Here is a 24839-nt window from a genome sequence, read left to right as displayed (position 1 = left end):
TCTGGGCAATGGGCCTGGCCGTCAGCAAAGAGAAATGTGTACTGTAATTTGCTTATTGGGGCATGCGGCATTACCAAAGCGGTAGGTTTGACTGGGAAAACATTTTCTGATTGCGGTTACAGCCTGAAGTGGTGGAGTAGATTACGACAAACTTGCACAACGAGCATTAGCAAGGACCGGCAGGCATGTTTTTGGAAATATGTATTGTGTTTTATTTTTCAAAAGTGTAAGAATGCAAGTAGAAAAACTAGTCATATACATTTGGTGTTTGGGTAGTGAGCCTGGCCCTCGGCAAATGCAAATGTTTACTCTGATTTGCTTATTGGGGAATGCAGCACAGTCGAAGGCTATGCCCCATGGATTTGGAGACTGGCAATGGCTGCAAGCCGTGAGCACTGGCCAATGGTTACATTATTATGGTATAGTGGACACTAAGCTGGGATGCTGGGTAGGTGCAGTGTAGGGGTGGTTTGGTTCATCTGGGGTCATGGTGAAGCGTTAGGCGTAGGCAATTGGATGATTTCCATCCCTAGCATGCCCTGCTGATAACGACAGAGATAAGTAGGTGTTGCGAAAAATACGTTTCTTAAAGGAGCTTTATAGTTCTTTCATATATGTGAAAATAACTTATATACAGTGAGGTAACACCATGGAACATTTTCACTTATAAAAATCTATTAAATTGACAGAAAAAACTTTAAAAAGGGATGTTGTGGTTAAGATGCATCCCACCCTTGGGACGCCTCTGCTCCAGTAGTTAGCAAGTGGCGTCCCACCCTGGCATACCTTGCCATTTCTCTCCTGGGTTCTCATGAGCAGTTGCCCATCCGTACTGCTCCTTCTATTTAAGCACTTCTCTCACTGCACAATGCATATGTGCATTTATAGGAGCAATGTTACAATTTCTTTGGATAAGTAAGGGAAGTGTAGATGGAAAAGATTGTATTGACAACAGCACTCCAATATAATGTCTTTAGATGAGAACATTATTTAATAGATTCAGTAGTTTGTGGTAGGTCTCCCGATAACCCCTGATGTATTGTTACCAGTATTATAAACACAACCCCTTTGAATGTATTTGTATTTTGTATTTTATCAGAACTTAAAAAGCGCTTTTATCCAAAGCACTGTACAGAGAATTAAAACAATAGTCCAAAAAATATGAAAAGATGAAATAACTCAAATATCAATTCTGAGAACAGACAGTCAAGGACAGAAGGAGATGCTTTTTCAAAGAAACCTTAAAAAGAGACAAAACAGTGATAGAACGGATAGGAAGAGGAAGAGTGCTCCAATGCAGAGGAGCAAGAAGCTGAAAAGAGCAAAAGTGAGACTGAGCACAAGGTGGATGAAAAACCGACAGCTGGAAAAGACACGAGGAACGAAGAGAACGAGAAGGGGTATGAAAGGACAGAAGAGTGCTAAGATAGTCAGGGGCTAAACCGTAGAGAGATTTAAAGACGAGACAAAGAAAATGAAATTTAAGTTGAGAATGAAAAGGTAGCCAACAAAGAGGCAAGTGATGTTGAAATAGAATCCTGATACGAGAGAAGACAAAGTAGATGAAAAGAATAATAATAGATTTCAAGAGAGCTAGGAGGGGAGGCCGAAAAGTGTAGTAGAGCAATAGAAAAGTCGAGAAAAAATTAGAGAGGAAATTAACAGTTTAGTGGCATGAAAGGTGAGAAAAGAGCAAACTTTGCGTATGTTATGCAAATGGAAACGGCGGGACCGGGACGTAATGGAGATATGATGGAAAAAGAAGAGATTAGAATCCAAATGCAGACCAAGATTTCGCACAATGGGGGAAATGGGAAGGGTAGAGGGCGGAAAGGAAATAGATGGAGGCAGGGAAAAAGCATTGGCAGGGAAAAATAGAACCTCAGTTTTCCCAGCATTCAAAGTAAGAAAGTGCTGTGACATCCAAGATTTAATAGCTGAGAGACAGGATGAAATGGTGCTGTGACTTTCTGGTGTGAATGAAGAAAAAGATAAGAAAAGTTGAGTGTCATTAGCATAAAGGTAATGAGAAATTCCAAAAGATGTAATAACAGGAGCAAGTAATGACGTGTAAAGTAAAATAAAAATGGACGCAGGACAGAGCCTTGGGAAACACTGTGTTCAAGGGGAAGAGGCAAGGAAGTTTTTCCATCCCAAGAGACTGAAAAAATTCTATTACAAAGATAAGAAGAAAACCAGGAGAGAACAGAGCCATTGAAACCAAAAGAAGAGTTGAGAAGTAATGAGTGATCAACAGTATCAAAAGCAGCTGATAGATCAAGAAGAATGAGACAAGAAGATTGTTTAGAGTGGCGAGCAGACAGAAGAGTGTGAAGAACACACATTAGTGCAGTCTCAGTGGAGTGACGGGGGCGAAATCCAGACTGAAAGTGAGGAACAAGAGCTAGCTCATATGTGATGTCATATGTGATGCCATCAATGACATTTGTGTTGTCATCTTTGATGTCGTGGGTGTTAGTCTTAGCAGTGCACGGTGGTGGCGCGAGTTATGGTTGCTTAGCTTACCATAACTGGCGAAATGTTTTCGGTTTTACTTGTAATTATAACGTCGCTTTAACAAAGTTCTTTCATTGAATTTCATAGGTTTTTACTAGTGCAACTTACCCATAACATCCCTTTAACAAAGTTTTGTTTAGTGAATATATGGGATACACTACTCACCGTAATAGTATTTCTGATGCTTATATCTGCTTAGATTCACATGCTATGCATAGGCCGACATCTAGTGGAAGCTGCAGAGTATTACAGCATCGACAGGGCGTGCCAGTAATACTATCCCTAATGTGACGTCCACTGTACCCATGGTCCTTCACGCGTTGCACTATGTAACCCCCTATAAATATATGACGGTATAGATCAGGGGTGTTGCTAGGACTGGAAAAGATCTGGGGCTAGGCTAATGTTGGGACTGTCATGACTCAGGGATAGCTAGCCTTTTGGTTGTAGCCCCTGAGCTTCTATCCGGGGCTACAACCAAAAGACCCGGGGTATGCCCCCGTAGCAACGCCTCTGGATAGGTTAGGGCAGAGGTCTGGCTCTCTAGATGTTTTGGACTATAGCCATCATAAATTCTAGACAGTACAGTAAGAGACGGGGCCCCATAGGAGACATAGTCCAAAACATGAGTAGAGCCACAGGTTGCTGATTCCTGGGTTAAGGGATTACATAGGCTTAGAGTTGTGCCTGGAAATAAGTAAGAACGGCTGAGGTGCTTGATCAGACTCGCAAATGTATGCCATGGTACGAGTGATGGCAGAGGTGGGATCGGCCAAAGGGCCCAGACATACTTTGATAGGCTGAAGCATCCCAGACACGTGTACACATATGTACTGGTAGAGTGAGTTTATATAATTGATGGTCCGAAAAGACTGATATATGAAAGCATAGTATTGAATGTAGAGGTTTGACGGTATGGCAAAGGCTCCGATATATGCCAGGGTATGACTGAGGTGAAAGCCTGAGAGGTCAACACATGCTCTGATATTCCCATCATCGGAAAGGGCAATGCGTTGATGCACTAACATGTTTTTTTTTATATGCTTGTGATGATGGAGGTAGTATGAACTGTCAAAGAATTTGATATATAATCGGGTCGACTAAGGAATGAGGGGTGATAGGATACCAAATATGTGCCACTTTGGGAGTGTAGGCAAAGGTTTAATGGAAAAAGCAGCAGCTCTGGTGGATGTCACTGTGTGAGTGAGGGCAGATTGTTGAAGGCATTCTAACAGGCTTTGAGATAATTCAAGGTAAAGGTTTGAGGCACTTGTGGGTGCCCTAGTAGGCACCATGTTGCACCATGCAGAAAGGCCGGTCAAAGGCCGACATAAAGCAAGTTGCAAAAGGTTGCCATGTGCTCTCCTGTGTGTCTCGGAGGCACTTAAGTAAATGCATAATGCAATGTACATTTATTATGATATCTTCCTGGGAGCACTGATGAATCTTAAGAGGGTTCTTAGAGAGAGCAGCAGTGTCCCTGCAAAACTAGAAACCTCCAAATGACCCGGAGTTTCATTTAATTCCAAAATCAAGCATGATAAAATGTCATTCTATCAAACCTTTAATAAATTAAATCAAACTAGACTTGCCTGCCACACCGGTTCTAGATATTTTTAGCTACCTTTTTGGGCAACCTGATTCTGGTGACAAAAAAGGATCTCTGCGGTACACCAAAGAGCACTAGTTTGTCCTCAGCGTTATGGAAGCAGCGCCTGGTGCCCCAGGTTTGGGTCAGTCATCTTCAAGTGCAGAGAAGATGGTCCTTGGTCCCCACAATTAGACTACCCTTCAGAAGGTATGATTGAGGTGATTTGTCATTCAGCACAATTGATCTAGTTTGCATCTGGTGGGTGTCCTCGAAGAGCTCTGTGGCCCAAAATGGATGGCCTAGCCTGCCTTTTAGGAGCTCTATAGAGACAAAGGATACCATGTGCTATGATTCCCCCACTGCCTCCCACATCTCTCCAGTTCTTACTTACCAAGTCCCTTCATGGCCTTCCTCAGGACTTTAGCGTCATTATCTGCAACAAAGTCTGCCGCCGGGAGCACAGTTCCTTTCAACTATTGGAGAAACAACACTAAGTTAATTGTAATATTGAACGGCTGGCTTCAGGCTGCCAGGCGGACCGGGGGAAAAGCAGAGGAAGTGTTCTCAGCAAGCAAAAGGCCAAGCAGCAAGTGAGGTTAAAGCACGCAAAATCTGAAGGCAATAAAAACTTGCTCGGTGCAGAGCTTAGAAACACGAGGCCAGGGTCTGTGCACTGGGAGGACGCGGGAGGTTTTGAGAATGAGGGGGGGTTCAGGGGCACCAGAAGCAGTAAACGTCTGCCTAAGTCTGTGGCGTGCTGGAGGAGATTGTAGAGGCTGGAGGAGGCCGCAGGAAGAGTGTGGAGGCAATGATTGAGTAGATCTGAGCATGGAGGATTCGGCTTTATTTCTGAAGTCACATGGTTTCCACTGAAGTCATTGTTTTCCCTTCTGGGCAATTCTGGAAATAGCCTATGTGAGGAGCCGCACTGAGGGCCCTTACCCCATTTTAATGATCACTTAAAAAAAAGGTGACAGACCTCATTTATCGAGATAGGTTCTCCGTGATCAAAATGGGTTTTCCATCATGTTTACTATAGTTCTCCCACTACCCATCACAAACCACAAACCTGGGCTACACAGGAACACGCTATTTTCTTCCCATTGTTTTCGTGATCTGTGTATTTTGTCCCTATATGTTAATAAAGCAAGGGGAAGGCACGAACTTGGCAACACTGAACTCCCACTCAAAGGTCTGCACCCATCGAGAGATTGTCCTTCCCTGACCCAACCCCGAATGGTTGAGAGAGAACCTTCCTGGGCATGCTTTCCACATTTGCACTAATCCAGGCCATGTAATGCAGAGCTGCTGATTTGTGCCATATTGAGGAGGTCTCTGAGGCTATTTGGTCATTACATGCTCCTCCCAATGACAGGCATTGTATGGGAAATAGTGCAGTGTGCCTGAGAGTTCACCCCCATAGAGATTGTCCATTAAGTACAATGAGCATGGTGGCGCTTCATGACAGCACCGTGCAAAGGCACAGCCACCTTCTCCGTTTGCTAAAGTATTTAGGAATAAATGCCCAACATCAGAATAGCATTTTCTCTGCGTAGAGCCAGACTAGAATCTACATGCTAGAGTTTGTACAGATATGGAAAGCCACTTGGCAGAGTTTGTACACATATGGAAAGCAACCTGGCAATGCTCCGCTGCCTCTGCTCAAGTCAATTTATATTAGTTCATATTACCTGGGTAATTCTCATCCACACATGTACCACGGGTAGTTTGTGTGATTCTGGGTGAGTCTAACATACACCCGTTGACCCCCAGTAATGTTTAAGATGTGGGTAGTTTGCATACCGGGCAGATGTTGGACCAGTCTTCTGAACACTACTGATGCCAGGATAACAGATATTAGGATTATCTGGCCCGATATGGATCTTTCCCTGATCACTTGTGTGATCTTAGGACAGTATAGCCAAATATTAAACTACAATGGACCCGACTGCTCATTCCCTGTCACCTTTCTATTATTAGGACAGTATGTCCAAACATTTTACTTAATACCACCACTTATGACTCTGACCACAACACCTTAATCCCAGATCCTAGTGTGCAATGCGTGGTCTCTTCACTACCTGCCAGGTAATTTACATTATATAAATCCTATACTAAAAATCCTATACTAATTTCTGACCACAGATGACTGCTGCTACACAAGGCGAGTTCCACACCAGCTCTCGGAGCACAGAACGCCGTTGTACTATTGGGCCAGCAACTCATGCAGTATACGGAATACCTTGGAGTACCGCTGTGATTGGTTTCGGAGAGAGCAATATAGCCATGGTGGATGGTAAATAAACCCATTATCTGGGTTTACTGGCAGGCTTGCCATGATGCTATTTATTGAACTCTTCGAGGATGCGGAGAGTGTTTTCAGAAATGGCCTCTTTCTTTTATTTCTCTCCATCCAGGACTGGAAGTAAGAACAGTTTAAAGAAATTAGGTTTTCCAAAGACACGCGACATCTTCAGGCCTCAAAGTGGCGAGGCAGAGGGCTTGTTCCTGAACACGCAATTCAGTTCTTATGTCACACCTTCCATCAAGTTACCATTCCTAGTCTCTATCACCGAAAGGAAGCATTGTATATTTTCTAAATGAAGCTAGACTTTGGGGACATGGCGCCAATTCCACACTGATAATGTTTCACTGCCGAGGGAGCAGCTGTTTTGTAGTCAACAAGCAAGTGGTTGATGGAATGCCTTTTTGCACACCATGTTCTTCCTCATTTCTACCCTTCTTACAGGCCTCGCTCCTTAACCTTTGCCTCCTACCTTCCTTCCATTTACACCTGCAATGTCCCATATTCTGTAGCTTATGGAGGAGGATCCACCAAGGGACTGGAGGCAGGATAAGTGGACACTAACACTTGAAACCTGTTGCAGACATTAGGTCAGTTGTCTTCTCAGCCCTGCACCGAGCTCCTTGGGTTACAGTCTGGGGAGGCTGCAATAAGTGTCAGTAGGAAAAGAGAAGCAGAAAGGACATGTTAAAATAAATCAAACAGGCATCCTCCCTTGCCCGCAGCTAATCCAGTGCCTGAAACCACAGCAGGCATTTGAGGCTATTCTGCTCATTGGGGAAGACTGCAAGCAAATGAAGATAACAGCACTCAAAACTAGGTAAGTTGTGTTAGTAACAAGCAGGTTTCAAACAAAACTTCCTCCCCACACGCTCTCCATTATCCTGACATGTTCAAGAGGTACTTGCATTAAAATAAGGTCAAAAGTGGAGACGTCAGCAACCGAAAGGTCCCAGCCAGGGGTCAGAAGGTCCATGAAGGGTGTCCTTTTGCTAACTCCCAGGCATGTCTATATCCCAGAGTGTATCAAGTGGAGATGGGAATCTGATCCCGAGCGGGGTCCTCCCCGTTCTCCAGAAATCAGGGGATTGGACATGAAGGATGGAGTTCGAGGAGAACAGATCACACTCAGCAGGAAAGCAGGCTTGGGTGAGGTATAGGCAGCAAGCAAGAGCAGGAAGGAGGTGGCGGGACAAAGGGCTTCATGTCTAACCTCTACACGAGCCACTGCACTGAGCTCCCATCTCTGATAGGCCACCTGGGCAGCTTCTGGGAAGAACTCTCCCGCAGCGCTGAAATGGGAGGCGACAGGACACATGCACAGTCAGATCTCCAAGAGAAGAAATTACCTTTCAAGCAGGGTAAAGGATCCATCAGCAGGACCAGCAGAGATCTTGGACTTAAATGTGATGACTGAGTAGCCAATCAAGGCAGAGGAGCTGTGCAGCAGTTTCAACCGTGTGATTACAATGTTTTCTCAAATCCTCTTAGATAAACTTATTTCGGCTTCTATGCAGGAAGTCATCAGATGTGTTGTGCATTACCATAGCAGCATTCACAAGCAAGCTTAACACTCACAAACTGCCTAGACTATAAACCCCTTGTGCTGTAATGGATGCCCACCACCTTAGCACGTCCGAAATGGTGACATTTTCATGGCTTTTTATCCAAGGCATTCAACACATCCAAACTCAAACCACTTACCATAAATAAATAAATAAATAAATAACAGGCAAGCCTGCTACCTTCAGAGGGTCGTCCTTTTTTGGCAGGTTTTCCCCATGCACTTACCACACCAATCTCTAAATCCCTGCATGGGCTTAGATGGCCCATATAGTGCTTCCAAATACTTCCATCCGAACCATTGTGTATTGGTTCTGGGTCTAGTGGTTGATTCTAGTCGTCGAGTGCCTGGTCATCAGTAAGTGCTTGACAGGCACGAGTGGTTGAGTCTAATATATGGTCAATCTGTCTATCTAATTGACCACTGAGTGGAAGGGTGGGATCCAAACATGTAAATTGAGACAGGTACAGGGGTGGGGTTCACATGGGATGTCCAGGGGGCAAGGGGATAAGGTTGATTCGACAGAGGGGGACATAAGGGGCTTGGAAATAATAGGGTAAGGTGGGGGCAGGGTGTGAGGCCCTGGGGAAAAACAGTGAAAGTTGTTGGGAGGGGGGTCTGGGTGAAGAGAAGGGGATAGGAAAGTGTGTTTCAGGGAGATCCCCACTAGAAAGAAGAGAACAGTGAGGAGATGGCTAGGCCAGGTGGTAGCGAAGAAGGGGAGTAGAGGGACAGAATTATTTTTGGAGTGGGGCGTGCACTTGCATATGGCGACCATGGCGGATCAACTAATACGCAAATTCACATAGACAAAAGTGTAGGCCACTTTGGAGAGGATGGGGGACTTGGGTTCGATCAAAAGACCCATTGTCTACCTGTGGACGGTCATTAGTCATAGAAACTATGTAGCTTAGGTACAGAAGTCATCCCAAGTCTTTTGCAAACAACTGCCAACTGTATGTCTAGTCACCCGCCACTTATAGTTTAGGCTTACAACTTCACGTAATCAAGAGCTACACAGGACTACAAAGATGCTCACCTTTGGGCACGAGAACCTAACACTAGTACAGGGTGTCACACTTATGTGCGAGATAGACCGTGTAGGAAATAGAGCCAATGCTTGGAGCGGAAACCTTTCTTTTTGGCAACCATCTCAGTCTAGGGTTAATGTTCAAAGGGATGATATGTGCTTTGTGAATGAACCATTACTCGTGTGGGGGTTAGGCAGAAAGGGGAGCAATTTAGTGTGCAGAAATCAGGCCTTTGCTATGCTGGACACAGTGTGTGTGGCAGGTGTACAGGAATTTGAGAGGAACTGCCATGACACTGGGGAAAAATTAGCTGTGGTGCATTAGCCAATACAGCTGGAGCAACACTGTGGTGATTTATACATCCAAGACCATAATAATGGTATTTGGGAAAGATTGTCTTAATGTAACTGACATATCGAGGTGGAAAATTGGTGACAAGTTACCCTGTGTGTGCCTCATATTTGACAAAGGGATCTTGAAGAAAAAAAAACAAGTTATTTTGACTTTTGAGGTGGTGGTCAATGATGGATAGTCTAATGAAATGTAATGATGCCAAATGTAATTGACCACCAAAGTCGGCCGCAGGGAAAGGACACCCATATGGGGTGCCTGGTCATATGGGTATCCTTTCCCTGCGGCCGACTTTGGTGGTGGTTAGGGTGAAAGATACCCGTGCATGTGTGGGCAGAATTCTGGGTAGACGGATTCAGCATTAGTTGGAATCAGCTTGATGGAATTTTGTGGAAGCCTTAATTAGGGGATTAGAAATAACACCTGAATTTGAATTGAATAGATTTCTTCCTCAGGGTTTGGATCGGCTAATAAAACCTTTCCCAATTGTTTGGTGGGAAATTGTGAATGCTAAGACAGACTTTGTTAGAATGTCTTACAGCGGATGCATTTACTTCTGTAATATTCCAGTAGGAATAGAGTTCTTTTCATGTGCTCGATGAAATACTTGGAAATGTGTCATGTGGGTTCCATAATGGACGCATTAGAAGTAGATCTGAAATATTTCTTGGAGGAAAATTTGTATTAATAAAAAGTCAGTAGAATGGGCATTTGGGAGGAAGATATCACTAACAAATAATTTAAGTTCAGGTCACACGCCTTGGCACAGTCTACTGTGTAAAGGCATGTCACCCAAAGTTGTCACCTGTCCTATGGAGGGCAATTCCCGCAGGAGGAAAGGATGAAATAACTTATTTATTTGATCCATGGTAAGTGCAGTGATTTGGAATTTGGAGCACCATTCGGAAAGTTACTCTTTAGAGTTGTAAATATCAGTGATTTTAAAGGAAGCCTTCAACATGCCTGCAAGACCTTAAACTGGGCGGGGGATCGCCACCCTGATGGCTCACTAAGGTGTGAGTTCCATGCAGGAAACGTGCTTGAGGAGAAGGCCTTTCGAGTTTCTGGAATTCAACTGGCAGTGGGGATTCTAGAGTGCACGGCTTACGCCTCATTACTCCAAGTGTGCTGGTTCAGTTTTGAGTCGTAGTTTAGTTTTCTGCTTGATCTGTGTTTTATTGTCACAGCTGACGTGTCCCTAATGCAACTCTGTTATGGGAGGAGGATAGAATGTTGGCCCTGATGTTTTTTGTAATAATTATAATTGCTTATTTATAACACGCTTAATTCCCATAGGTTTCTAAGTGCAGACCCAGGGAGCAAACCTGTGTCGCTTCGTGTAGTCTTGCTTTCACGACGAAAACGTTGCCCCTGAGCTATCCTCTCAAGACGATGGTTCATCTAGACATGGACTTACACTCACAAGGTTACACAGGGGATATGAGTGCATTGTTTTTTTATACCATGTGATGTCATCACATAGTTGCCAAGATGACCCATTCCAATCTATAGGTGCTTATCCAGTCCTGTTTTTTTTTCTTTGCATTCTGGGACTTGTAGTCTGAGTTTTATAATGGAAAAGTGAAACTACAAGTCCCAGAATGCAAAGAAAGAAAACTGGACTGGATGAGCACCTACATAATGGGTCATGTTGGGCACTATGTCATCAGAAGGCCGGGTGCAATCCTTTGGGTTTATTGAGACAGATGCAAATGGCACCTGTGTCAGATTAGGAATATAACATACAGGAATGGCCACTCTGTTGGGCACCATGGAAACAGTACCGAGTGTGGTATGGGACAACACTGGACCTCCAAAGTCATAGCAGGATCCAGAGAAGCCGGATTGTAGGGGGGCATTCTGTGAGATTTCAATACATGACCACATAACTGGGAAAACGGCTGACAAATGTGAGGAATAGACATACTCATCGTCGCCTCCACAGAGCTTCAGCAGAGCCTTCTTATACTCCCCGGATGTGTCATTCTGATGAGCAAGAAAGAAATGAAGAGGATTTAAAACATTTTCAACGTGATAGTGTGTTTGAGAGAACTCCAGTACCATGAGCGAAATGGACTACAAAGCCCAGACACAAACATACATTGACAAAATAACGTGTGCCCCAATCCTGCTTAGCATTCTCCTGCCATCTCAGTAATATGCCACACACAGTCCTGCCAGTGCTCCTCAATTCTACCCTTCACTCACAGCTATTCCAGTAATAAGCATCACACACAGTTCTGATGTTGCAGTTCACTCGTGACCTGAAGCACCACCTGCTAGTCCAGAACTGGGACCGCCACAGTTCACCCAGTACAGCTCGTTCCTGATTTTAGAAAGCTCCTAGCAAACCACAACTACCACCCAACACTGTTGTGCCAATGTGCCTCACTACTAGCCTGAGGTACGCTTTCCTAATCCACAATTTGTATCAAGCACTGGTCTATCAATGCGCCTCACATTGAATGCTACTCCAGAAGTGGGACCAAACATAGCCAGGCTAATGCATCAAATTCGTGCCCTACAGCAGCGTATTCTATTCCAGTACTGAAACCCACACACGGGTCACATAGTGCCACTCAATCCTCACTGCGGGCATCCCTATTTAGTCTAGGAATGTGACCCCCCACACAGATTTTTCAGTGTGCCCCAAACCTGCTGTGAATCAGACTCTATTCCAGTACTGCGATCCACACATAGCTCTGCCATCAGCTGCACGGTTGTCCCACAACTAAGACACTAAGATCAAAAAACGTCTCTGACAATGCACCTCAAAGGTTCTCTACATCAGACTCTCCTGATACAGTATTGAGATCCAAGCCCAGCTCTGCCCGTATGCCTCACTCCTGACCTGCAGGATCCTGTGTTTCACAACAACCGGGACAAACAATGAGAGCAACAAAAAGCTCTGGCAGTGCACCCCACGCATGATGTGCAACCCCCCGCCCCTCATTGGGTCTGCATATGGCCCAAAAACCTGCAATTGTTCACTAGCAATCAAACAGCATATATGGTTTCTGTTGTCAAGTCAAAACTGGAGTCACCTGTGGCCCAGCATCCCGAATTATGAAACTAGGTGTCGCTTCCCACCAATCTATACAATCCTTACCTTAATCATCGAGTAGAGCGATTTCTCATACTTGGTCCTGAAGGCCTCCCTGATGTCCATCATGTCCAGCTCACTGCGGGAGACCATGATTCTGATCAGGGTGTGATCAGCGGTCCCCATGCCCTGGAGGAGATGTGGATAGCTCAGACCAGCACAGCAGTGATATCTACACGAGGCACACTTGGTATAGTCTGGAGGCAGAGGGACATGCAAGCCATCCAAGCATGCATGAGAAGCAAAACAGGTCCAGATGAGGCATGGGGCCAGCACTATCCATCTAAGCAGGCAGTTTAAGAGGCCTTACAACCAAGCCCAGAGTGGAGGCTGGGGACCACGCAAGCCATCACAGTATGCCTAGCCTGCTGCTTTACAGACAGACCCAGGGAGGACATTGGAAAAGGGATTCAAGCATGGTAACCAGCCACACTGCAGCCATGCCAATGGCAAGGGACAGAGGACAACAAAAAAGATCCAAACATCTATGATCAGCTGCTCTGCAACCAGGCATAGGGCTGCATGAGCTGAGGGCAGGAGGTGTGTGGCCTATGGTCAAGAAGGTTAGCTAGCCTACAACTACCTGCAGAACAACACGGCTGGGTGTGCACAGATGCCCATGAAGGTGACAGACTCTCAAAATCACCACATCTAAACCTGGCACCCATGGGTTACAGCTCCTTCAACACAAGACATTTAGGTTTTGCCCTTCTTCCTAAAAGCTTAACTGAGGGTATTTGTGGATGGTCCTGCCTTGCAACTGATTTAATTAGGCTATGTATGGAAAATGGGCAGACACCATATCATATAGTGCAAGATGAAATGCAGAAACAATAGAAGTCAGCAGTCATTCTCCCAGGCAGAAATATAGTTTTCCAAGAGAAGAATGCTGGGCATGAAGGGCTGGCAAGAGGCAGGGGGCACGGGAAGAGCACACAGGAAACTGCCATGAGGCTGTGGGGAAGTCTAAGGCAGGAGAAACAAGAGTTGAGGGGGACAAAGTAGAGGCAATCCAAGTTGTCATTGGACGTAACCAAAGGAGTGGAGCCTGGCCTATTTGTTGTTGAGAGCCTACTGTCCAATTGAATTGCTGGGGTCAGGTAACTAAATATCCTTAAACAAAGACATTGTTTTCATGGATCCCCCTCGTCGAATCTCCTGGACCTCGATCAGATGCAGGCGGCACCTCAGCAGAACGCATCACCAAAAGCCAGTGCTGTGAGCAAAGGGGTCATCAATAAGACCTCAAATACTTGAAGGGGTGCACAGGGTCGGACTGGGACAAGAAATGGGCCCGGACAACAAAAAAAAAGTGGCCCACCCCTCGCCTCACGACCCTTGGCCTCTGATGACACTGGAAGTGATGTCATTTGACCCCACCCCAGAGTGACATCCCGGGAAGGGAAGAAACATGACCTTTCCCCTTCGACAAAACAGGAGGTGGCATCAAATAGCATTGTTCCCAAGTATACTATGAAAAATATGGTTATGATTTCACTAATGTGATATACATTTCATACAAGAATGGACCACCATATGTATCATTAATATCTGTGTGTACAGATCCATATTGCAAGTTGCAAGTTATTTTTCCCCCAACAAAAGAAAAATAAAAAAAAATGTCTTCCCAAACCAGCCCAGGAGTGGCCAGAAACTGGCCCCCACTCCACAGGGACGATTTAGGCCAGGCCACGGGCCGAAAGGCCAATCCGACCCTGGGGGTGCAGGGAGATCTAACCAGGAGTTCCTCATTCCACAGATAGGCAGGCCAAAGCATCCTCACCCCTTCTTCTATTTAAGATCATGTGATGTAGATGCCAGGGGATCCAGCTTACTCCCCAAAATGATCATGTAAGGTTTCATGTTAGTTTTCCATTTTCAGCAGCACCCATGCACACCCCCAAATACTCACCTGCATGGATTTGTAGAGCCGTGTGGCGAAGTATTCCTTTGTGCTACGCATGCACCTTACTGAAGAAAGAGAGAAAAATGGCATCAACACAATGAATGAGCCGAACAAAGCTTGCATCAAGCCCTCCCACAGGGGAAATCTGGAGAGGTTGTCGCCACCAGGCAATGTGAGCTCTCCCTACAGGTGAGGACGGGGTGATCGTCAGGTTTATGGTCATGATATTTCATCTATGTTTATGCCATTACACATCACAGAAACTAAACGTTACCATGGTAATTACATGGAGGGTTATTGCTGCCATACTTTGTTTTAATCTACATCTTCAAAAATAAGTGGTAGCATTTTGAACACTTAGGTTATTTTCGTGAACTTGACTGATGCTCCTGTTGTATTATCAATAGTCTTTTAAATAGTCTGTGAAATGTGTATTGTGCAAGCTCTTCGTGTTAACACCAGCTATCTCAGATTATCGCCTCAGAGGAAGAGTCATAGAAATATGGATTAATTTTGGTAGCAGTGATTTCAACTCATATGGATTTACTGCTATGGTATTTCTTTATTACATTATTTGAGATATACAAAATAATGAAAATACATTTTTATTCTCAGAATGACCCAGGAGCTGTTCGAGTACTCTGTTGGTGGATCAATTATTAGAGAATTTCAGTACATGTTGGTTATGGCTCCAGTAGGACGAGACCGGCGCTCTCAATCTACCGTCCTGCTCTGCAAAGGGCCTTCAGAGTGAGTGAGCGTGCGTGTGTGTGTGTGTGCAGTTCCTAATCAGTCGCCTTTGTTTGGTTTAATGGTCCGGCTTCTACCACACAAGTCTCACAATAAAGCATCCCTTTGTGTGGAGTCATCCGCGTTCTGAAGTGGGACTCATAACCCTGATCTTACAGAGGTGAGAGGCTCAAGCGACAATAGAACTATTCCCATTTGCATTCTAGAGGGTAAGCATGCAAGGTACCAGTCTCATTTCATAAGGACCCACAACTAAAGCCTGTAATCTAACATATCTATTTTGCGAGAAAATGGCCACTACAGGAGGGCGACAGTTTAAAATCAGACATGTATTCCTTTGAGGCCATCCATGAACTATCATAAACAGTACTTCATTCATAATCCTTGCTTCTGTAGGCTATATCCTCGTCAAGCTTTCGCTTTGTCCAATCCTAGAGATAGACTCTTTGGGCTTTAAGCCAATCATTATTCATTACAGTACTTTCTCATCTAGATCGGATTTCATCTCTTTAAGGGGGACCTTTTGAAAGAAACCTTCTTTGCCTCCAGCTTCATCCTTATCAGGACCTCCTCCTGCTATCCAACCCATACCAATAGAATGAAAAAGCAGAACATGCACCCGTAGCAGAGTGGAAGGTGGAAAGGAATATTAAGATGCTCAGAGAATGCATTTCATGGAAGTGTGTATAGGGGTCCAGCTCTCTCTGGGTCGCCCTAGCATTTTCTGTAGGTTTTGCAAGTCTGTACATGGCATGTGCTTGCAGGCGGGATGCACGGTTTCTGTAGGTTGCAGACCCTTCTTTAATGGAATCTATTTCCCAGGCCAGCTAATAGCAGTAAGAGTAAAGGTAAGACTACTTACCCACAGCCAGCATCAATTTCTGGAAGTCCCCAGACAGCTCATTCTTGATGCTCTCCTCAATGTCCTTTCCAGCTAGGTTCTTGTACTCGTCGAACACTGCAGAGGGAGGGTGGAACAACTGTTCACATATGCTGGCAGGAAGAGTTTGTGCTGATAATAGCAAGCACGGCATTGATGGCTGCATAAAGTATACACAAACGACCCCAGTCATGACCACCCTTCTTCCCCCAGGATAATGCTTCTCTAGGCTTCAGAGATAGCCATACACCAGTCCCTAAGAATGTACACAGCTACATGCCACTGGGTCTGTGAAGCTCATTCAGCAGAGATGGCCAGTTCTCTAGTCCTCTTACTACTCAGTACAAGTACCCAAATTAAGTACAAGAAGAACCTCTGCCCCCTACCATTTCCATGATTCTTACAGTTAAGTTCACATATCCTCTGAACTCCTAGATGGCTTTGTTAATAAGGCTTCTGGCTAAGTTGATGACTGATGCCACATCTGTCGATTGCCCACAGAGCAAAGTGTGCACAGGTCGGGTCACATATCACTACACACTTTCCCTCCATCCTATATGTTCTTTCTCAATCTGCTTTGGAGGGATAAGGGATTTAGATCTTTTCATTAACACCACTGCTACCTATTGCATCTCATGCAGGATCTGGATCTATTTTCAGAAGACCTTAGCCGCTACTGAGTGTTAAGCCAGGAAACGGGACTCCACCCACACAGGGAGTAGGCACTCTGCTTCCCCACCATCCATTACAAACCTAGAAAGGGTGGAGCATAAACAGGTAAATCTTGGGGCTTTCGAGAAACCGATTGTGAAAATCACTGGGGTGCAGCACATGGCTGAGGAGAAGCCAGCCTGGGCACTGTTGAGCTTTTCCTACAGGTCAGGCAGCGTAGATTTTTACTTGGGTAATGCGTATTACTATGTACAGGAGCGGGAGGCTAGGCGTCCATGTTGATAACTGGGCACATGGACATGGGTGCATAATCATGTCCAGCAGTGTAGGACACTGGGTACACAGCTCTGTGAGGATGGGAAGCAGCCTGAGCATTACCCATCAATGGATACAGAAGCATGTGAGCAAGCCTGGCCCCTGGCAATTCTAATCTGCCTGTACCCGAGTGTGAGTGTTAAAATAGGACCAAGATGTGAAGGTTAAGCATTTCTCCAGTGGAAGAGCATTCCAAAGGTTTGGGGTTGCCAGGTAAATTCCCAGACATAGATACATTTCTAAAGACAGAAGAGTGATAAGGGGCCATTGGATGCCACCACCTTGGTCTTGTGAAAGAACATAAATATTGGTAACCAATTATAAAGTCGCCTGGGAAAAGGTCGCCAGTGGGCGACATTTGCCAAAATGTGCACTCCCACGAAAATCAAACACTTTCCCCCAAATATTTTAGGACTGAGTTAGAATAGTAATTTATACCTGTTCTATAATATGTGCGCAAAGGCTTTTAGGAGGACATGGGAAAGAATTGCCTACCTAGCAACTTTTTCACGAGGGACATTTTCACATAGTTTTTACTCCTGATGGTGAGAATGGGTTCTATGTGTGGTCTCAAGGATGGATCTGACAAGTGTGGCAAAAGAAAGAAAAATGCAGAGAAAAAGAGAAATAGAGAAACGGCAGCAAAGAGGTTGGCTGGGCAGCAGAGACACGGAGGGTGATAAGCAACAAAGCAAAGGTCAATAGAGAAATAGAGATGGAGAGAGATGGTGTGGGCATTGTGGTGAGATGAGGGAGAAAGTGGGTCCAGACACCACTGAGAGGAAGCGAGAGAGTTAGAGAAATGGGGGAGGGGAAGGAGGGAGAGGGAGAGAAACAGAGCAGAGACAGCAGGAGAAAGAGAGAGGGGGGGAGAAAGAGCGATAGAGAGAGAGAGACGTCTTTTCAGCAGACATTGATAGATCTCAGGGCACATGTCGAAAAGGATTCTGGAACACAGCCAAGTGGATAGCAAGCCTTTTCATAAAATCATCTCAGAGTGGGCAAAGTGATCCATATGAAAAAATATATAGTCTCGTCCTCCCTTCCTTTCTTCAACTCCTCTTTCTTTCTTGGATGAGCATGGGGATTTCAGTCATCAGGTACTCACGACTCACTGTTGTCATACTCTGTCCTTATCTGTGCTGGTTCTCCTTCATCTAGTAAACAATAGTTGAAATAAGGCCACCTTTAACTCAAAAAGATGATGAAATTTGGTTACTGGGACCGATTTCCCCCTTTGGGGTGCCAGGTGTGTTGGCAACCATGGGTTCATTGACAGAAGGATATGGGTTGGTAACTGAGATAAATTGTGGGAGGATTTCCCAAAATCCATTCAGTGTCATAATCACAATACATTTATGAAGACCATATGAAACAATGCTTTGCAGCACTGGTCCTATAGAACAAATACATTTTTCAGAAACTATGTACTGTATATACTCACCAAGCTGCAGGTGCTGCCTGCTTCTGTTTCCCAAAATATATATAAACTGTGCCTCATCTGTGCCCCATTGCTGCTCCCCAGCTTCAAACAGGTCCTTGGAAAGAGAAACGGAAAACATAGGTCCAGGTCTATACGCAATAATGATTTCAAAATTGATAAAAGCGCCAGGTGAACCCTTATAAACTGGATATTGTATGGATATTAGTACCACTGGTAACACCATATACATCAAGATTGCCAAGAGTCGAGGCGGCGTCAATCGATATTAATATCAGTGACACTTTTCCCAACAGCATCCATCTTCATCAAGAGCACTGGCACACACTGATGGATATCTCTGAAAGCATCCTAGGAATGGCTGCCTACAACCTCTAATATCTCAACTGAGAGGAGTTTCCCAATACTTCGGGCTCTCAAGCTTCACACATTCCAGTTTAATGATTTTTTTTTTCACAATTATTAAGTTTACACCTTGGTATGTTATGAAGCATTTTCTGTATCTACATCAGTGCATGATCTGACATATGTTTCACATCATCAGATGCTTTACCAAGTTAATATTCTCACAATGATCCAAAAATCAAAAGTAATGAGTGATGCAAAAAGGAGAGAAGCTATAACAAAAGGCTGAACAATAAGTGTGATAATTCACTGTGTACTGTTCACATGCCAAAGCTTGTTGGACATAAAACATGTGTGAGCTCAGGTACTGATATAGATACAGAAGATGTATATACTTTGGCATTTTATTGTACTGCACAATGGTGACTAAACAAATCATTGAGTGGCCGTTTGTGGAGGGTGAGTGTCGAGGAAACCTTCTCAGTTATCCCCATTGACTGGACAATTGCTGTTCTGTCCTCCCCTCCAAGGTCACACGCTGCAACTCTCTAAAAGTTAACCAGCATTTGCAAAAAATCCCCTGCATGTGGGCTAGTCCTCTTGACTTCACCCGTAAATAAAGCCCGAGCTTTTCGAAATGATTTTAATATCAGTGACTGCATGGCCAACATTACCAAAAGCACCTGTGATACAAATCAATATCAGCATAAGAGACCGCCTCACCAATAACCTAAATATTTCTAGCAACGTTAACCACAACAATGGATATCAATATCAATATCAGCATTACCACAATACCAAAATGATAAACTAACTGCGTGTTCTCAATATCAGCGACACCAACACTGTCAACAGAAGCAGTTTGATTTCACTAGTAGATGGGGCCCTGCTCATGTCTGGACCAAGCTACAATCTTCTGTTCATCTCTTCTCAGAAGTAAATGCAACAGGGGCTGCTTTTCCTTCCTCTCAAGTGGGATCTGGGGGCATTTTTCTAAAAACGGCTGTTGTACGTTTCCTGAAATGGTAAATGCGTAGGCCATTTTCTGTCTAGAATTATATTTTACTCATCCCATGCTTAAACACGTTTTACAGAACACCAAAGTTTTCGCATGCAAAATATTGTAGGTGGCTTAAATGGTGTGCTTTACTTGGAATATTCTACACGAATTGTGGTAGCTTGCCCTGAACTCATCTTTCTGTTTCAAATTACCATAAGCACAACCAATGTAAATCAACACCTGCACCTCCATCCAAGAGATTATGAACAGGACCAGCCACACCAATGTAAAGCACCATCAGGGTGTGCCAACAAGGCCCTTGGTCTCATTAATCCTTTTAAAGGAATACACCATATATCACAATCACTGTCATAAACAATTGGAAAATCAGCCAGTTCCCACCCAGTGACTTTGTTGTGCCTTATGAATTGATCAAGTTCTATTAAGTCACGTATGCTTAGGGCCCGAATGTACCCGAATATTAGCTGCTGAGATTAGCATTTTCAAATGCAGTTTTAGATGTATCAAATGCTCTTTTGAATTCATCAGTTAGAAGCTTAAAAGGTAAAGGATTACTTTAATTTTGACTTTTTTAATTAACAATGTTCATGAGATATCTATTTCCATTCAGAAAGGTCATGACTTCTGATTGGCCGATACACCCCAGCAGTCCTATTGTAGGTGGTTGTGAAGGATCTGCCCCCCACAGAATAAATCAGTGTGCTTTGTACGATTGCTTGGGGCAGTGATCTCCAAGTCCGATCCTTGAGAGCTCCTATCAGACCAGGTTTACATGAAAACCACTAATTATGTAAACTGCTCCCATTTGGATTCACTACAGTTATGGAGCGTGTGGAGGGGCCTAGTATGCGCAGCGCAGCAAGGAGGACTCGCACAACAGTGTTGGTCTGACGGGTCCCGCTACGCTTTGAAGAAAAGAGAGCAAAGCCGGGCCTCTTCATTGACTCAGCGTGTTGTGACGTGCAACGTCATGGCGTGCAATCATGTGATACACCACATGTATTAGCAACGTAAATGCATTGTACTGAACTCACATCTACCCGAGGGCTGGGGTAGTCTGCCCTGGGCTTTGGCTTCCTCTCGTGTCCGAGTTCAGGTGCCCAGGCCATAGTCCCTTACTGGGGGCCCTCTCTGTTCACGGTGGGGTATCGCCTTTCGGGCTCAGTGCTTGGGAGATCTCCCACCTGATGATCACTCCTCCTGGGGGTTTGGTCCGTTGCTCCTTCGTGGTGTGACTATCTTGGGCTGTCGTCTTTGGTATCGCTCACATCTGGGAGATGGGCTGTGCTGTCCTCTCTCAGTCCATACCAATCAACCTGTAGTCGGGGTGGACCCGAGAGCCTACAGAAGAACCTGGAGTTTCTCATCACCAGCCCACGGTCATCTGCAGCAGTTATCTGCAAGACTTGTACTCGGACCACCTTGAGGGGCTCATGGGTGAGGGAGGTCTTTCCTGTCGGGTGGCGTGTCCTCACGAACACGGTCACTGACCGCCAGGTCATGCTCTTAGGCCTCGCCATGTATTCTCCATGTGGATGTCGGTTTCCCTCCGGGCGCGTATGTCCTCATTGTTTATAGTTCTTGGCGTTCTCCCATCCACTTCGGGGAGGAATGTGCATGGGCACCTCTGGAATAGGGCCTCTGCAGGGGCCACTCCTGTGGAGCAGTGTGGGGTGGTTCTATATTTGAGCAGAAACTGGAATAGTGCCCTTCTCTTGCAGGCCCCCAGACTATGCGTTATTCAAAATGTTTTATTGAGGGTGTGCATGGAAAGCTCTGCTTCTCTGTTTTCACGTGGCGCCATGGACGAGATCTTCCTGTGCATAATCCCTCTTTCTGTCAGGAATTCTTTGAGGTCCGCGCTTTGGAATGGTGACCCATTGTCTGAACACATTGTCTTGGGGAACCCATGGGTGGCAAATATTTTCTCCATCACGGGTATTACATCTTGGAGGGATAGGGATGGCACAAGCTTGACTTCAGAGTAGCAAGCCCATTGGTCGATCATAATCAGGAAGTGGGAGTCTCTGTGTGAGCCAAAATCCATGTGGATGCACTCCCACGGTTCTTCGCTCCAGGGGATACATTGGATGGCAGCAGCTTGGTACCATCCACAGGCATGGAAGAATTCATCCACTCCTGACTCCAGAGCAGGAAACCAGACCGAGTCTGAGGCGACTTTGTTTTTGTAGCTCCTTGGTGGCCATGGTGTGCCAGGGCAATAGATCTTCCAGTCAATTTGGTGGGGATCACAGTGTGCGACCCTCTCAGGAGAAGGCCATCATCTGCGACTGTTCGGTCATTCCGCACCCTCTACAATTGCTCCAGTGTTATCTTTGCTTCCTGTGTTATGGTCCCTAGGTTTTCCAGTGCTGTTTTCCACTGGCCCGATTCCCTTGCTTTGCGTAGAATTCGGAAGCATCCGTCATGTCTCGATGCGGCATTTTGAGCTCCGCAACGTCCATGGACTTGCGAATTGTGCTTTACATAGCAAGTGTCACATGCTCCTCTACCTCGGCAAACTCCTCCTGGGGGGCTTCATTCTTCACAGTGGGTGCCGGGACAGGTAATCTGCAGCGTTGTTCTGTCCGGGCCGGTATATGAGGTTGACGCCATATTCTTGTAGCCACTTTTCAATTCCTGGTGGTGGGTTGGCTGACCCGCCAATCATGATGGGCAACAGGGGTTTATGGTCCGTGACCACTTTAACAGGTTTTCTGTAGATATATACATGAAGTGGCGACACCCCCGCAACACGGCTAGTGCTTTGCACTCAATCTGAGAATACCTCTGCTCCATCAGGGAGAGAGATCTGCTGGCGTATGCAATGGTGCATGGGGTGCCGTCTTGGTTAGTTTGTGTGAAGATGGCACCTAGGCCAAATGGGCTCGCATTGACGATGATCTCAGTGTCTTTCGGTTGGTCAAAGAAAGCTAGGATGCATTTGTCTGACAGTGCCTTCTTAATGTTGTCAAATGAGTTCTGTTCCAGGCCTGTCCACCTCCATGTTGTGGAATGCTTTGTGGGGTTTTGCAGGGGTTCCGAGAGGGTGGTTTGGTTTTCGATAAAACGGCCACAGTAGGTGACCATCCCTAAACAACATCTGACTTCCGAGACGGACTCTGGTGCTTTTGGCCTCCTGGATATCCCTGACTTTAACCGGATCGGCAGACAGCCCTCCTTCCTAAAAGACAAAGTCGAAAAAACTCGATTTTTCTTTTGAGAAACTCATGAAGGGTGTGCTTGAATTCTGTACAGCACCTTTTCCAGACGCTCCAGGTGTTCTTCTTCTGATTTCGCTTGTATCGGGATGTCATCCCTCACATTTTTAGTTCCAGGCAATCCCACTTTGAAACACCTCGGCCGCTGATGAGATACCAAAGTTCAGTCACTTGAATAGGTAGAGGCCGACATGTGTTGTGAACGTTATGTATCGGCTGTCCTGGTGAAGCAGCAGTTGGTGATACCCTGAGCGGAGGTCGGGTTTGGAGAAGATGGTTGTGCCCTCCAGTTCGGCTATATTAACGTCTAGTGTGGGGGTCAAATGTCAATCCCTCCTTATTTCCTTGTTGGGCAGCTGCAGATCGACACATATGCGGATGCTGTCAGGCTGTTTGGGTTTGTGGGCAATGACAATTGGAGAAACCCACAGGGAGAGCTGTTCTACTCGCTCGATGATGTTGAGGTTAACCAGATTTTGTATCTCCTTCTCCACCTTGTAACAAAGATGGAAAGGCACCCTGCAGTGTTTCAACGCCACTAGCTCGATTGCATCATTGACGTGGAGGCGGATTGGCTTTCCTGCCATTTGCCCTATGCCTGTGAATACAACATGGAATCTCTGTAGCAGCGCTTACACATATTCTATGAATACTCCAACTGTGAATTTAATGAGTATTAGGGATTCGGCTGCAGCGCAGTCCAGCACAGACTGGGTGCCCACTCTCGTTACGCAGAAGCAGGCGCGCATGGAGACATCACCATGCTGGACGGTGGCTATGAAGGCACCTTCCAGGGGTAGTGGGGTCTTGCTTCCAAAAGTGAATATGCACACTGGTCATTTGGAGTGGCAGAGGTCCTGGCAGCTTCTGGTATTGCTCATCGGCCATGATACAGATGCACCAGTGTTGAGAAGTACAGGGACTGGGGTGTTTAGGATAGTCACTGTGCCCCTGGCTGGCGCTTTCCTGTGCCACCGGCTATGAGCACAGCTGATATGAAAAAAACATCCTTGTCTTCATCCCCTTGGCCTTGTCCTGGTAGCTCCATTCGAGTGTCTATGTATGGGGTGTTGGCATTTTGGATCGTCAAACCCTGTGGAGCACCTCTTGGATGTCCAGGCGTTCTCACCACAGTTTCCACCCTGGTCCCAAATTGGCTGGGACCCTGTCTATGTCAATCTCACAAAGAGGTGCGAGTGACCCCCGTTGATGCGATGTTCCCCCCTGTGGATATGGTGCAGGTGCGCCAGCTTCATCGGCAGACATCTTCCCTACGGGATGTGGGGTCTGTCAAGGGAGTGGGCTGACAAGGAGGAGCGCACAAGCACTCAGTGAGGAGTCACAACCCAGGTTCTGGGGTGTGGATCTACTGTGTTCGCACAGCGGGTGCACAGGCACTCCCGGGGAGGGGAGTCATAACCCACCGTGAACAGCAGAGGAGGGTGGCGCACAATCATTCTCAGGTGAGAGATGCACCTTTCCTTGTTGGGGTGGCCCTGTGTGGGACCGTGAGGGCAGGTGTAGCCTGGGCTTTCCAAAAATTAAGGCCAATGCCTTGTGCTGATTGCATGAGGAGCGTTAGTCAAACGAACAGCCGAAGCCTCTTACCTGCATATGTAGAACACAGTGTGTTCAGTGGCGGGCTGAGGGACAGCACACTGTGGGAATCCAGGCGCTGTGTGCCTGCCGGGCTAGCAGCTTTGCACACTGAACCGCCTAGTCGCCATTGTTATGGAGCGTGTGGAGGGGGCCTGGTATGCGCAGCACAGCACAGCAAGGAGGACTGGCACAACTGTTTTGGTCTGACAGGTCCTGCTCCGCTCTGA

At 45.8% G+C, this 24839-nt stretch overlaps 1 protein-coding gene across 4 annotated transcripts in view; it reads right to left on the bottom strand.

Moving 5' to 3' along the window:
* ANXA6 (annexin A6) overlaps positions 1–24839 on the bottom strand; it is a 275493-nt gene that overhangs the window by 90625 nt on the left and 160029 nt on the right. For all 4 annotated transcript variants that reach the window (XM_069654018.1, XM_069654020.1, XM_069654017.1 and 1 more), the window contains exons 9-15: positions 18430–18523; positions 15981–16076; positions 14375–14433; positions 12469–12591; positions 11287–11345; positions 7627–7705; positions 4500–4581 (exon numbers count right to left, since the gene is read on the bottom strand). In XM_069654018.1, coding sequence (XP_069510119.1) covers positions 4500–4581; positions 7627–7705; positions 11287–11345; positions 12469–12591; positions 14375–14433; positions 15981–16076; positions 18430–18523 — 592 coding nt within the window. The remainder of the gene's footprint in view (positions 1–4499; positions 4582–7626; positions 7706–11286; positions 11346–12468; positions 12592–14374; positions 14434–15980; positions 16077–18429; positions 18524–24839) is intronic.

Source organism: Ambystoma mexicanum, chromosome 3q (genome assembly GCF_040938575.1).
Source record: "Ambystoma mexicanum isolate Mex_15411 chromosome 3q, UKY_AmexF1_1, whole genome shotgun sequence".
Lineage (NCBI taxonomy): Eukaryota > Metazoa > Chordata > Amphibia > Caudata > Ambystomatidae > Ambystoma > Ambystoma mexicanum.
This window is presented reverse-complemented; position numbering and strand designations above follow the sequence as displayed.